The following is a 14982-nucleotide window of genomic DNA, read 5'->3' as shown; positions in this document are numbered from 1 at the left end:
CTGAAAGGAGATATGATAGCCATCTTCAAATATCTCAAAGGCTGTCACATGGAAGGTTGACTAAGCTTGTTTTCTCCTCTGGAAGGTAGGACTCGAACCAATGGCTTCAAGTTACAGGAACGGAGTCCGACTAAGCATTCAGGAAAAAAATTCTGACATTAAGAGCTGTTCAGCAGTGGAGCAGACTCCCTCGGGAGGTGGACTCTCCTTCCTTGGAGGTTCTTAAGCAGAGGTTGAATGGTCATCTGTCATGGATGCTTTAGCTGAGATTCCTGCATAGCAGGGGGTTGGACTAGATGACCCTTGGGTCCCTTCCAATGCTAAGATTCTGATTCTTCATTTTCAGGGGAAGCATTTCTAGACCTGGTTCAGCCCCGTGAGCTGGAGCCCTGGACAGCTGGTGGACCACAGTTCCTCCACCTCACCATAAAGAAAGGCTAATTTCAGAATTCCTTTTTGGTGGGGTGGGGTGGCTTGGAGGCAAAGTCATCAAGCACTATTGTAACAAACCCCCCAAATTTATCACTTTGAGGGAGTCTATTTACATGTTTGGTGGAGCTGCTTAACTGTAGCTATTGCAATATGTTGATGAATAAAGTGATGCTTGGAATGTTTGTGACTCATTCCCAGCCACCCTCATTAACTAATCACCCTGGATCACCCTGAGCAATGTGGCCTTGGGGATCAGCAGTGTAGCTGTGGTCAGGAAAGGCCAGTGAGATGATAGGCTGCTCTCTCTCCACCTGTGGAGTGAATACTAAAGAGCTGAAAAGAAATTTGACTGTTGTGCTGAACAAGTTTGCTATGTTTTGCAGCAGTGACCTTGTGAAGGACATTCTATTGGCTGGAACCACACGTGGGTAGGATCCTGGTTTGCCTTCTTTATGGTAAAACTATAGAGACAAAAAAGGAACTGCGGGACCCTTTTTTGCTGCCACCTGCTGGCTGGAGTATTTCAATGCATTCATTTTATTTATTTCTTGTATCTTGGCAGTTCAAGTGACATCAACTAAATATTTCATCCTGTCCTATCCCAGTCCTGGTGAATAGCACTATGGCCGCACCTGGGAGGGCTGCACAGTGACAGTGGCTGAGTGACGGAGACTGCTTGCTCATTCTACAGAGTAGCACCTTGGGCTTATGCCCCAGAGTCCTGTCCTGATACACAAGTATGCACACATTGAACTAAACAGGACTTCCAAGTAGATATGCACAGAACTAGATTTTCCCACTGCTGCATGTGTTTCCAGTGTGTTTCCAAGGCTATGTGGCAGGCAGAAGTTCATTGTGGCACAGAGAGTCAGTAATAGGGGAAAGTTACACCTCCTGAATTTCTGGCTGTAGTTGGTGACATCTGATGATTAATAGGTGAGTGACCCTACCCACCTGTCAAAGTGGCCCACTCTGGTCTGCTGATGTGATCCTGTTCCCCACACCTGTGTTAAAGGCACAGAAGGCTAGAGGGAGGGACAGCATGTTATTTCTGTTTAGAAATCCCAAATACAAAAATTATTTCCAAGCGCATAAATCAACATAGATTTTATTGCCGTGAAATGTTCACTTAAATGTGGTCGTCATCTTCAGAGACCCATGTCTCATGGACAAGTCATGTAAGGAACGGAAAGGTAAAAGAGAATGAGTTTAACCACCAAATTATAAATTGCTGTGGGGTGGAGCAGGAAGAGGAAAGGAACAATAATCTTTGCCTTGCTCGTGACCAAGTGCTCACTCACATTTAAGTACAATCACAACAACTGCTGTACAGAACAGAACCCATCAGACAAAAGAAAAAATAGCTCTTTAAAAATGATTCCCCATGAAAGAAACTGAAGTTTGGTCTTTTTCTGATGTTGGGCAAAATGACCTCATCTTCCCAACCACTCAGTCAGCGCTTCTGCAAAGTCTGCAGCACAGCCAGGAGGAAGAAGCCTTTGAAATTACACTTCCTGGATCCTGCTCGTGGGCCTGCAATTCTCTTACTATCAGCTCCTCTTGCCCTTTTAAAGCAAACTACTGGAACAGAAGAGTTATCTTTCCAAAGGCTAAGATAAATTCAAATTTATCTGGATTAATTAGCAGCCCTTTCAGATTTGTTAATTTCCAGAGCAAAAACAAAACAAAACAATGTTCTACAGTCTTTTCAAGGTTGGAGGGAACCACTACATGGGGTGGGGGCTCAAGGATGCATCTGAATAACAGGATGCCACCATGTGAGTGCTCCTATCAAGCGACCATGCCGGTGAGGAAATTTCAAAAGGAAGATATGAGCAGTGGGTGGTATTTACACAGAAGTCTGAGAGAGAGACTGTACACAGAATCAGGATTTGTTTTTTTTTGTTTTTGTTTTTTTTGTATCTTACAGAACATCAAGCCTGACCTGCAAGAAGGTCATTTCACACATTACGCAGCAACAAAATAGTGGTTGGCCCCAAGTGTACACTCAAATGGCCCTCAAGCTACATCTAGGCTGCAGCTCACCCACTGTCTTCTAACAAGTGTACTTCGTCTGAAACACATATTTTCAAACACCTGTTTATCACATCCACACTATACATTTTTAGGCGTACACTTTTTTTTTAATTAAAAAAAACACCATAATACAGGAAGGAGGCCCTAAGTAGGGTGCCTGTCTGGTTGGATAAAAAAGATGACTGTATTTTGCTAATGAGCTTACTTATAAATAAACATTGGCAACCAAAGGATTATAAAAGACTGAACAGTTAAGATACTTTTGAATATGAACTGGGGTGGAGCTGTGAGTGGCAATAAAGGTTTTTGCCAGGATTTCAAAATGAAGAAGAGGTCCTTGGCTTTTACCATCTGAAAATGCAGTGGTCCCATGAATACACAATTCCAAAAACCCATTTATCCCTCTCTTGATTGAATAAAAGTATTTCTAAATTACAGCCACCAAGGCTGTCCCTGGTCATTCATGCCTGTGGGTCACAGCCAGGGTGTTACAAATGATGGCTACAGGGGACCTGATACCTGCTGCACAAAAACAATAATCACCACCATATTTAACAAAAATGGTGAATCCTTAGAAGAGAGGGTAAAATGTGATTAAGTTACACAATAGGAGACCTCAGGTAAAACTTATTGATACCAAGAGGTTTGTCAATTCTCTGTATGTGTGTGAGAGAGAGTGTAAGGGAGAGCGAGAGCGCAGCTGACTTTTGACACCTCACAAAACCCCACCATGCAGTCTACTTTGGTAAGCAGTATTATATCAGAGCCATGGACTCATATGAGATCAACCCTTCTCCATGTATTGAAAAATGGCTTGCATTTTCCAATGCACAGAAGAGGAGCCATGTTCTCATGTGAATCCAACGCTCAAGTGTTATACTGTTCAAACAAGCAGGCCACTCACATGAATGTGTGTATGCAAATTAGGTGTGTGGAAGCAGAGGCATAGCCAAGATTTTTGTTAGTGAGGCAGAACCGACATGATTAGTCAGTTAGTTATGTATTTCTATTGTTTTACTTGATGGGGGGGGCAGCTATCCCCTGCCCCCTCTTGGCTACGCCCATGTGTGGAAGTATAATCAGAACCAGCTCTGTGGGATTCCTCTATATTGGCCGGAATTAAGTGTGTGATGCACAACATGTCAGGGATTTATTTTATAAATCTAAACTTGTCAACATTTCAGCTGGGTTGGGCAACTGAGATTAGGGCAGATCTGCAGCAGTTAGCTAAAGTGTGACCTGCTAATTCCTGCATATCTAACCACTGTGTAATGCATAGTTGGAAGGGCTAGTTGCAAAGTTAGCAATCCTATTACATTTTGATCCTGGGCATATTTCATGATGCTTTAGTGAAAAGTTTATTTTACTGTAGATTTGGGTAAGTTTTGTGAGTATTTGGAATGTCAGAACATCATACTATTTTAAGAAGAGGAAGAAAGACAATTGAGAACAATAAGGTTGTGCTCTAGTCTCTGCAGTGAGCAAAGTGTGTGTGTGTGTCTCTGTGTGGCAGATTTGGTGTTCCAGGCCCAACATGCGCATATGTTAAGTGCAGGGTCTAGCTGAATGAACCTGAGCCCAGAATAGCAAACCAGACTTTGGGCAGATGTCTGGGAAAGAAAATTTTAAGTCCAACTTTATTATAAGCCACAGCTAGAAGGCTTTTCTCACTCCTTTAATGAACCTAACAGAAACAGAATGAGCCTGGCAAAAGCTGAGGCATTAAGTGTCAGAATCATGAAACAGCTAGAAAATTATAACTCTCTGGCTGTCTTGGGCATGGCTGCTACAAATGGCTACTTCTGAATCAGATTATTGAATTGGATAATGTGCTGGTCTGTAACAAATCTTGAGTTTAGGAATGTGTGTTCTGGGGGGGACGGGACATTTGGCACTATTATGACATTTTCTGAAGAAGCAGGGAAAGGGGGAACAGCATCTTCCATGCTCATGCCTTCTGGCCCTCACTCCTTATGCACATTCAGCATGGTGTCTGTACAAATGATGCCCTACACATGTGCAAACTGTTGGCTCTGTCTGTGTGATCAGAGACCTTTCCTGATTGTGTAGTCAGAGCGTACACACAGGATCTTTCAGACATTGCATCAGAAGCACATTGGGGAAGAGCTGGCAGGAGCAATCGTACCCCCCACCCCCCCGCAAGAAGAGCTGAACAGTGTGGCTGAAGCATGATCGTACAAGCCGTTGAAGGGGGGAAAGAGAAACATTGTGACATCACAGCAACACACTAGATCTCTCCAGTCCCATATTCTGATCCAGCAGAGCATACAGCTGTTTATGGTTTTCTGCAGGCACAGAAGTCAGCTGCTAAGTTTAAGGGCAGGTGGGAAAGATGGTCAGAAGCTCCAGCTCTTATTTGTTGAACTTCTCCTAGCTAGCGGTAAGAAGGGTATGGACTCAGTGGCCACACCCTCCCAAGAGAAGGCACCCAGGCTGGAATGACAAATCGTTGATGGGCTTTGACATCATACTGGTGTGGATCTATCAGAAGCTCCCAGGCCTCAGTATTCAGTCCAAACAACGCAGTGCTTGTTATTTGAAATATCTTCAAGTTCTTCCACCTCCTATGCAAGACATGCTTCCATATTGTCTCTTGTGGGGGCAAGTGAAAAGAGGCACTCTTCTCTGTTTCATCCATTGAATGGGTGATGATGTGACACAAGTTCACCAGGATGCCATATTCTTTTAGTCTCCGACTAGGCTGTCCAATCAGAAAAGTGTTTCAGTGTTAGCCTGTGATAGGTTAGAATTGTGCTGCTTCTTCCTGGAAGTCTGGAAGTGCTAAGGGGGGGGAAGTGTCAGTGTATCATTTGGAATGATCAAATGTACGTGTGTGTGCGTGCGTGCACACACAAAACATCATTGAGAGAGAGAGAGAGGGGGGGGGGCTTTTAAAAAAGTGACTGTTTCATCCCACAGTTACTGTACATAGCTGTCCTTGGGGAGAGCAGGGGTGGTGGGTTTTAAAAAACCTTCCCCTCCCCAAATTCAGTTTGGTCCACTGGAGCCAAATCACTTTTGATGAGATATATAGATATAGATATATATGTAGATCTATATATATAGAGATAGATATATGTTTTAAAAAAAATATCAGCAGCAAGGTTCTCTGGAAATAGATTCTGTTTGATGTAGCTAGTCTGTCTTTTCTGTTTTGCCCTCTTTCACAGCAGCCTCTGAAGTTTTCCGCAGGGGGGTTTTCTCCGAGTTGGCGTGTCCTTGGCCGGATTCTGCTGCTCCGCCATTTTTGTGTGCCGTGTGTTTTTCCAAGTAGTTCAGCATTTCACTGAGAACAGTTTGGAAAGTGCTGAGGGCAGCACATATCGCAGGCGTCCCAAAGCCATGAGTGATCAAGCTGTAAAGGAAGGAGAAAGAGAGAGAGAGAGAGAAATATTGAAGAGTTTACTGCACACAGATTTTCATTTTGCTGAAATTGAAGACTTGCCCACTAAAATATTTATTACTTTTTGAGTGAGGAAGACACAAAAATAATCTACCTATCCAGGCCAGAAACATCTTCAAAGGTTGATTTTCTTGACAGAAGCTTAGGTGTTAAGTGCAGCCCTTAGGGACCAGGTTTTCAGTTGGTGTAAACCAGTGTTGCTTCATTTACTGTGGCCAGGATGCCCTGGAACCCCACAGGTAGAAGAGGATGCTATGAAGTCTCCCAAAGCAATACAATGTGACGCCCAACAAAACTGCCTGTTAGGATGATGAGGAATAAAGTCCTGCAAGAAAAAGCCTCAAAGGTAGAAATATGTGTGGAAACACACATCTTGCACCCACTGGGAAACTCTGGCCCAATCAGGTACTTGTGCACGGGTGTTTATAGGTTTATGGGTAACATCCACCCTTGGCATGCTGTGGTGAGAGTCAGTGTTGCAACAAAAGTGATTCCTGCAGTAATAATGTTTGGAGCTGGAACATATACTGGGGTGGCAAAACAGGGAACAGGCAATCATCATTCTGGGAATAGGTATGAAAGTAAGGGGTTAACCCCCCTTCCCAAATACATGGCCCTGATCCAAGTCATACTTGGGATACAGTCACGTGTAGCTTGGTCTTTCGTTTGGATTAAAATTCAGGTTGCCAGTTTTTCCCTCTGGCATGTCCCCTATACCTTTAATGATTGCCTGGCTGGCAAAAATCAGCACTGAAGTTTTTGCTGGCGTGGCTATTCAACAGTGGGCAAAGCTTAACATGCTGGTTTCTGACTGTTATATAGCTATGAAATGCTGGAAGTATTTGGATGCAGCTAAGCTTGCACTGGAAGCAGAGGTGTAGGAAGGTCAGGTGGTACCCAGTACGGAAAATTTCTTGTCCCCTCCCCCACATTGATTTTTGATTTTTTATTTGCCTGCAAAAATGGTTTTAACGTTATTTTGTATTTTCTTACAGAGGAATGTGGGTTCTGGGCCCCTGATAACAAGTAGGCGACTGTGGACAGAAACTTAAATCTACAGGATGCATTGTGTTTTGGCTCCACTGAATTGAAATTTCAGCCTTCATGACATATGAAAATGGCCAAGTAAACAGTTATTTTCATGGAGGAGGGTCAAGATATTAACTCATATGCATGAAATTTCAGATATAGCTATATAATCCCTAGTGTAGTAAGATAAGACCTTTGGAGCAGGCGTTTTTTTAAAAAGGTTTTTATGCACCGCCTGAGTAGGGCAGTAATTGTTCCTTGATAATTTGTCACCCCCCTCCATGATGGCACCTGGGGCAGACCACCACCCCTCCTACGCCCCTGACTGGAGGCTAGAGAGAGGAACCTCCTAGCTTCCTAGACTGCCATTTATCCTGTGCTGACCTTCCTTCAGACGAGAATTTCTTACCTCATTTCCTACTTTCTTCTTTTCCATGCCACCTTGGCATCTGCTTTGAGTCTCTCTCCATTTGAGATGAAGGAGAAAGCAAGGCCCATTGCACCTCTTCTATGCTAACCATGATACAGTGCACTTTTGGGGGAACGAAAATGGATTTGTATTTGTAAAGAGTGTTCTGAGAACTTTGGTGGTGGTGGGATATTATGCCAATTTTCTCAAGTCATTATGCAGTTAAGCACATGCAGCCATGCCCAGAAGCTGGATGGGAAGGGCGTTTCCCCTTCATGTTTTAATGATATCCTTTCACTGAAGCAAAACCAGCCAAATAGGCCTGAAGACTTGGACTCTCCTTTGGCAGCAGCTACAAGGTGTCGCACACCCCACCCCACCTCTCCACCCCCAGGCTGACAGAGCTCAGTCTTATTGTGAAGGAAATAGCTTTACTCTCCATGGGAGGTGGAGGAGAAAAAGAGGAAGCCACCATCTGTCTATCCCTGTTTACAGCAATGGCCAAGTCTGGATATTTCTAGCAGCAGAAGTTGCTATCAAATATTTACAGCATACTGTGGCAGGCTGATGATACTCAAAGAGAGACATGTGCCTCTGCTATGCCCTGCTCAGTGTGAAAACATCTAACCCCATGAGTAGCCCCTATGACTGCAGAAGCCCCTTCCTGCAGCCTCTACATATTACTTGCGGTTCTTCTCAGTATGTAACTTGTTCATGGTTAGAAGACGGAAAACACCAGGGCTTACTGCCAAGCCTTCAGATGCTTTACAGCAGCCACAGCCAAGGTGGGGCCCTCTGGATGTTGCCAGACATAAACCCCCATCAGCCCCAGCCGGCATGGGAGTTATAGTGCTAAACGTCCGGAAGGCCACCCTTGCTTTACATAAATTTATTTTAGGAACAAAAAGGTGAGAGCAGTCTCCAGTGTCTTCTTGAAAGGATCTCCCTTGGTCCATAATCACATTTTTTGTGGCTCACGCACATGAGGATCTGCTTGCAACGAGTGTATCAGCCGTGACTCTTGCTGCATGAGGGACTGTATCGGCCACAATATGGGCATGCTTTATGCAGGGTTTCAGCTTCTCTGGCACTGAAGCCTATGCACATAGCTCAGTTGCCCATGCCGGATGTGTGGATATTGGAGGTGGGTCAGGGGAAGCCGCAGAGGCCGTGGTATCGCCCCACCACTCCTTTCTGGGCATGGCCACTCGTCCCATGAATAAGTGTGTGAAGAGGGTTGCTAACACGCCAGCTGCAATTTGGGTGGCTCACACAACCTTTTAAAAATACATATGTTATATTACCATTACTATTCATTATTGTTAATAATAATAATTTAAAGCATGCAAGTATATTAAAATGATTTAAGGAGGAAGAACAAGTTGATGAGAAGGACTTGTGTCCTAAAGCTACACCCACAGCACCCTCTATGCTAAGCCTATTAGAACCCACACATTCCCTTAAATACTATTAAAGTGCTTTGCGGTAGTTCTACTGGTTATGTTTTAGTTAATTTTGTCTGCAGAAAATGTTGCAGATACCCTGTCTGAGCAGCACAAGGAAAGTATATATGGCTCCATAAATTTTTTGGCACTTCAAGAATTTAAATCCTGGAAATGTCCCATCTCTACACTATGCTCCATGAAGTGCTCCACCTTCAGCCACCGTTTCGTTCAAGCACATTTTTATAATTGATACCTGGGGAAAATCTTTGCACTTATCCCATCCTGCTCTTGCTTAGAGAGAGCTGCAATATCACTTATTTGGTTTAACCTGTTTGGGACTGAATGCTCATTTAGGTGCAATTGGGAAAATGTCACCTAGTCGTATGTCCTTTCTTGCTCCCACATATTCTTCTTTTGTTTAGCTCACTAGGAGAGCAGCAGAAAAGAAATTACTGCTTCTCACCAGCACCACCAGAGGGCATCTGACCACTCAGGAATGACAGCACCTTGGAACGAGACAATAGTTTCCATTGCATTCTAACTGTGCAGATTTTCATGAATTTGGATTTTATGTTTAAGCCCACATATTTAACTAGATAGTTTTTCATTATGCAAAAACTGAAGTGGTTTAATTGTTTATTTACTTAAAACATTTATATCCCACCTTTCCTAAGGCAGATAACCAACAATAATTTAAAGAAAAACAAGGAAGAATAGCTAAACTACTAAATGTTGAAGAACGCATAGACACACAAATAAAAGCAGCTCTTAAAATAATCTTAGAACAGTCTACAAACAATGTAATACAGATGCAGGAGTTTAAAAACCATTCATAGCCTCATGCTCCTCTAAACTGGAAGGTTTGACCATCTGGTGAAAAGTCATTAAAGGGAGGGATAAGGCAAGCCACTCTGGGAAAAATTCAAGAGCCTAAGTCTATATTATTTATATAGCAAAAAATGAGTTTACATAAAAGTCTTGGACAGTAACTGTATTCCAGAGAGCTATACTCTCTCCTGGATCAAATTCGAGGACATTCCTGTGCCTTTGGATCCTGTAAGATGTGGTTGCTACACAAGGATTAAACTCGGCAAAGCTCCCCAACCCAAGACCAAAAGTTCAAGTAGCCTCCTTTTATGCACCTCTCGAAAGCTCTTCCCTACCACACATAGATTGGATTTAACAGATGCTAGTCTTAATGTAGAACTTACTGTGGCAGCATAAGCAACTTTCCTCCCAGTTTCTTGAGAGGAAGCACATTGAAATCTAAAACATTCACCAGCTAACATTTCAAGTTGACTTACAGAAGACAAATGGATTTCAAAGGTCATACCTGAAATGTGTTAAATGTCTCTGGATGTCAAGGTCCAATATTGGAGTGGGTCTTGAGGATCCCAAGGGTGATCTATCTTGACTTAGCAGGTCCTGAAATTCTTTACATATTTGCCTAGAACCAGAATGGATGCATAATGTTACGGATGTCTACCCAATGTCCCAATGCATGCTCCAATGTGTTGACATCTCTTAGCAGAAATGGATTCCCAGGTATGGAGCACAACTGAATAAATAGTAGCAGGTGGTACAGGTGGGAGGTGGGCTGAGAAACGAAGACATTCTTCAAAGCTCTGCTGAAAAGAGTTTGGAACTGGCACTATTCCATTGCTTTCCATAATGCATGTGAAATAGCAACACTATGAAATGCATATGGAATGTGCACAGAGGCTTGTTGCTTTGCTTTACAAGTGAAACTGTGCCAGGATGTTTGAAACACGCAATATTAATTTGGAGACCAGATGATCCAGCATGTGGACTATTAGCTGGCCATTGCTCTCTTACGCTGTTTAGTGATTATATTCAAAATCAATCTACATTCCAAAAAATGTACATATGTATGCACATGCATGCACACACACATAATACAGTGACAACAATCCAACACAAATTATGTGTGGTTATGCTGTTTTTGGAATCTACTTTAAAATGCTTCAAGTTGCAGTATTACTAAACCTTGACCATCCAGTTCCAGGCTTTGGTCAACAGAACTTCACATTTCAGTGAACAGGAAAGGCCATCAGTGGGAGGCATCTCCATACAACCAGGACTTGCCAACCATGCTTATCTCACTCATGTCTAAATTCAGCTGCTATCAGCTTGCTTGTACGCAATTTTCATCCACTATGTCATTGAGACAACTGCATAGGATCAAAAACAGACGATCAAAGGAAATAGTGCTACATGGGGTTAGCCTCTTGGTTGCACGCCATTGCACTGTTCTCTCACCATCTCACAAGGAAGCCACACATACATAAAATATTGCCTTCTGGAGTCTACAGTGTAATTTTCAAAAGAGATGATGAGCCATGCCCCCCCCCTTTTGAGGCCATTATCAGAAATAAGCAACATCTCTTGGGTGCATGCCACAAACACCTCCCAGGTAGGGTTTTTTGTGTGTGAATCATTTCAGAACCTGCCTCTTAGGTTCAGATAGGAGGCCTTTCAGCTTGTGTTTAGAGGGTTGCTTCAGTCCATTTTCTGAAGCTTCACATGACTTCCCCACAGACTATAATGGGGAAATTAACAAAAGTCTCCACCTTTTTAAAAAAAATTAGGCAGAATTGGGTGTTATATGCAGAGCTGAGTTGCTCTCGATTTCTAAACAGACTGCATGAAGCAGTGTGATTTGCCTGAGATTCATACCTCATAGAACTGTTGAATTGTAGAGTTGGAAGGCACACCAAGAGCAATCTAGTTCAAACCCCTGAGACTTTTGCACAGCCTTGCTCTCAAGTTCTACACAAATTTTCCCTATAGACATAATTTTATCTCATGAACAATAACTTCCATATGAACTTCTGTCTTTTAAGATCCAGCGAAGCCTGCATTAAGGTCCACCAGTCCATATCAAGCAAATCTTTGCTCTTGAGCTTTTGTCTTATTTTTCAAAAAAGGAAACAAATTATTTGCAACCATTGCTAGCTTAAAATGAAAGCAAATAGTATTAGTTTTTATCACTCCAATCTTTACAGTGTTAAATCATAGCTCCCAAAAGCTCTGATGCAAATCATTAGTGTGAGTAAGCCCAGAGTAATTTTGGTCCAGTCTTTCTTCGAAGCTCCGCCACTCTTGGCTGGAAGGGGTCACTTTGAAATGGTATTTAAGCTGATGTGCCTGCAGATGAACGAATTGGTCTGTGCTAGTCCTAGGTAAATGTTTTAAGAGTCTGTTTGGTCTTTAAAATCCTGGCAGACTAATTGTTTTTTATGGCTCCTTGGGGAAGATAAAGGGCTTCAGGAGGCCTATTTGCCTCTGTTATGTTTGTGCATTTCAGAACTTCTGATTGTAATGACTGTGTGTGGCCTAATAAAAGTGGCAGCTTGTTTCCTTCCATTTTAAGCCAGTTATGTGATTTTTGGACTATTGCATGCTGGTATAGCCAAAGGGGATTCTTTGAAGAGAGGTTATACATCAAGTAGGAAAGAGGTTTCCCTTTTCAAGGAAACAGAAAGCTTGCTACTTTCATTGAAGCCTTTGATACTGTATAAGTTATTTGCGGTCACCTGTATCTTGTCGCCAGGCAGCACACCATGGCCGCTGAAAATGTGAAAGAGGCACAGGGGAAGGAACTCAGAAGCACTTACAGAGCAAAAAGCCTACTCTCTGTCCTTCAGTGTGGATGAATATGCAGGGCAGGTATAATGCAGGAAGTCTGATCCCTAAACAAATTGGGCTGTTATAGTTCGATTGAGCCTCATATCTCAGGCCAACAGAACAAATTAACCTGCTTTGTCTAGCCTATCATGTGAGCTTAAATGGTTTGTGCATCGGTCTATAATGCTACAGTGCAGCATGTACTTCTTTGGGGGTCCTGTTGAATCAGGGGAAGTTTTGTAACTGGGCTTATTCAGAATACCTGAGAGAGACTCTTACTGAAACTGCATTAGTGAAAATAATGGCTGGTGTGCACAGTGACTAGGTCTGGAGAGACCTTGGTTCAGCTCCCCACATTCACGAAGATCACCAGCCTTCTTCATAGACTGTGGTGAGGATAACATGGGATAATGTGACAGGGAAACGAAGACATGTTAGGAGTAGTGTCCCTTAGGTCTGCAACATCTGGTCCTTTGCATGTTTACTCAGAAGTAAGCTTCTGTTGAATAAGCTTCCTCACTCCAGAACAATTGCGTTTGGGATTACATCCTTGCTTGCGTATTAAAAGAAAGCAAATAAGAGACTGATGTCTGTAATGTATGTTTATGGCCCTCATTATAATAAACTAAAAAATACACAAGGTCTTTACTCCATAATATGGCACTTGATTTTTGAAAAATTAAAATTAAACCATTGACTTTTGCATAAGTAACCAAAAATATTTCAAGAAAACATTTTCCTCACTTTTTCCAGATTGCCAAAAAAGTTCAAAATTCAGATAATTTCAAAAGATTTAACATCAGGAAGTCAACAGGCTGTTTCTGGCCTGCTCCTGTCTTGATGTGTGCATGTAATAATGTCTTATTCATGTACTTTAGTAAATTCAGCACATTTGGGCACACTCAAAGAAGTTTGATATGGAGGATTGCATGTCAACTGCTATGCAGTGAGGTTTTCATGAGAATACTGAACTTCTTTGTCAGTTTATATGTTTCCCATGAATCCCACTGGATAATTCCCATGACAAATTAAGCAGAGATGGATTTAGCACAGTGCAAGTGGTACTCCTGCACTGTGTGTCAAGCTGAGGGCGGCACCGTAACTTACGTTGCAGTGCATATGCAAAACAGACATGGAGAGGGCACCAAATTTTGGCCTCATGCAGGGGGCTGCTGAAATTTGAAAGACCAAAGTCCGCCCCTGGTACAGGAGCACTACAGGATTGGCTCATGTGCCTGGTTTGTTCAGCATGTCTATGACATGCAGGTGATCAGTTCTGATTATGCCCAGTAGATGGCAATAATAACATAACAGAAAAGAAGCAACAGTCCATCTGCCTGTCATTCATCAGTCAGCTGATTCCAGTGATGTGTCAGCTGCAGACATCTGTTAAAAAACATCCAAGTCATCTTTCTCCACACAAATGGAATTGGTGATTTTGCATTTCTAATATTATAGTGCTCGTGCAAGGAGACCGCTCATGTGAGCACTATATTTTCAGAACTGATACGAAGTGCTATTCTATTAATATTTACGTATTTGTGTCACTAAATTCAACACAATGTACTTCCCAGGAAGTGTGTTTCAAAGTGCAGCCTCTGTGGCTAATGCATTTATGTATCATGGAACAAAAACACTCTAAACGTTTGCAGAGGGTGCATGTGCCCTTCCACTATGTTTTGGGCTGATCCATGGTCAGGTTACAAACCAGCATGAAAATAATCTGGCTCTTCCTTACTTTGTTGCTAGGATCATCTTTTTCCTTGCTGTCTGTTCCTTCTGTTCCATGTGCTGTCTGGCAAGATGCTCCCCAACCGCCTTAGCTGGGAATTCAGTTTCACAAGTGTAGCCAAAATCCCTGGCCAAATGTAAAGCTTCTCCTGCAAGCAAACAAAAACAACTGAGTCATTTTACATTTAGTCTTTGGTACTTTACTTAGAATGTACAGACATGGTCTCTCTCAACATAGATAGATAAATAGTTATGATTTAAAGCATTTTTACCTGCTCGTCAATCAAGAAAAATGCCAGAGCAGATTGCATAAGAGTGGTAAGAAACAAAACAACAACAATTTTTGTTGTTGAAATATGGCATCAAAAAAACTAAAATACTGATAATCCTGAAGAATGGCAACCACCAAAATCAAAGACTGGACTTTGGCAAACTTAAACTGGGTTTTTAATCCTTGCTCACAAGACATTACCCAAAATGTATATCTATCCTGTACTTTGTCTTTAGATACTACTGTCTGATGCCTTGTTTCTCAAACTGGCTTCCCACCAGCTTAAATTGTTCTTAAGCCATTCCTCATTTGTCTCTAGCCAAGGCATGAGCACCTTTGCATGGGGCAAAGACATCCCTGCTCAGTCAACACCTCCTGGTGTGTGTACAGTACACAGACAGAAATTGACCTGATTCATAGAATCATAGCATTGGAAGGGATACCAAGGATCATCTAGTCCATCTCCCTGCAATGCAGGAATATGCAGTTGTCCCATTGGAGGATCAAACCTGCAACCTTGGTGTTATCAGCACCATGCTCTAACCAACTGAGCTAT

The 14982-nt window shown here is 42.5% G+C and overlaps 1 protein-coding gene across 5 annotated transcripts in view; it reads right to left on the bottom strand.

The window, feature by feature from the left end:
• Window positions 1-5529: 5529 nt before the first annotated feature.
• The window catches only part of TFAP2D (transcription factor AP-2 delta), a 41406-nt gene continuing 31953 nt past the window's right edge, over window positions 5530-14982 (bottom strand). For all 5 annotated transcript variants that reach the window (XM_083606631.1, XM_083606629.1, XM_083606632.1 and 2 more), the window contains 3 exons: window positions 14163-14304; window positions 10110-10223; window positions 5530-5845 (listed from right to left, as the gene is read on the bottom strand). In XM_083606631.1, coding sequence (XP_083462757.1) covers window positions 5626-5845; window positions 10110-10223; window positions 14163-14304 — 476 coding nt within the window. In that variant the 3' untranslated portion in view covers window positions 5530-5625. The remainder of the gene's footprint in view (window positions 5846-10109; window positions 10224-14162; window positions 14305-14982) is intronic.

This window comes from Podarcis filfolensis (assembly GCF_964270895.1).
Source record: "Podarcis filfolensis genome assembly, chromosome: 3".
Taxonomy (NCBI): Eukaryota; Metazoa; Chordata; class Lepidosauria; order Squamata; family Lacertidae; genus Podarcis; species Podarcis filfolensis.
This window is presented reverse-complemented; position numbering and strand designations above follow the sequence as displayed.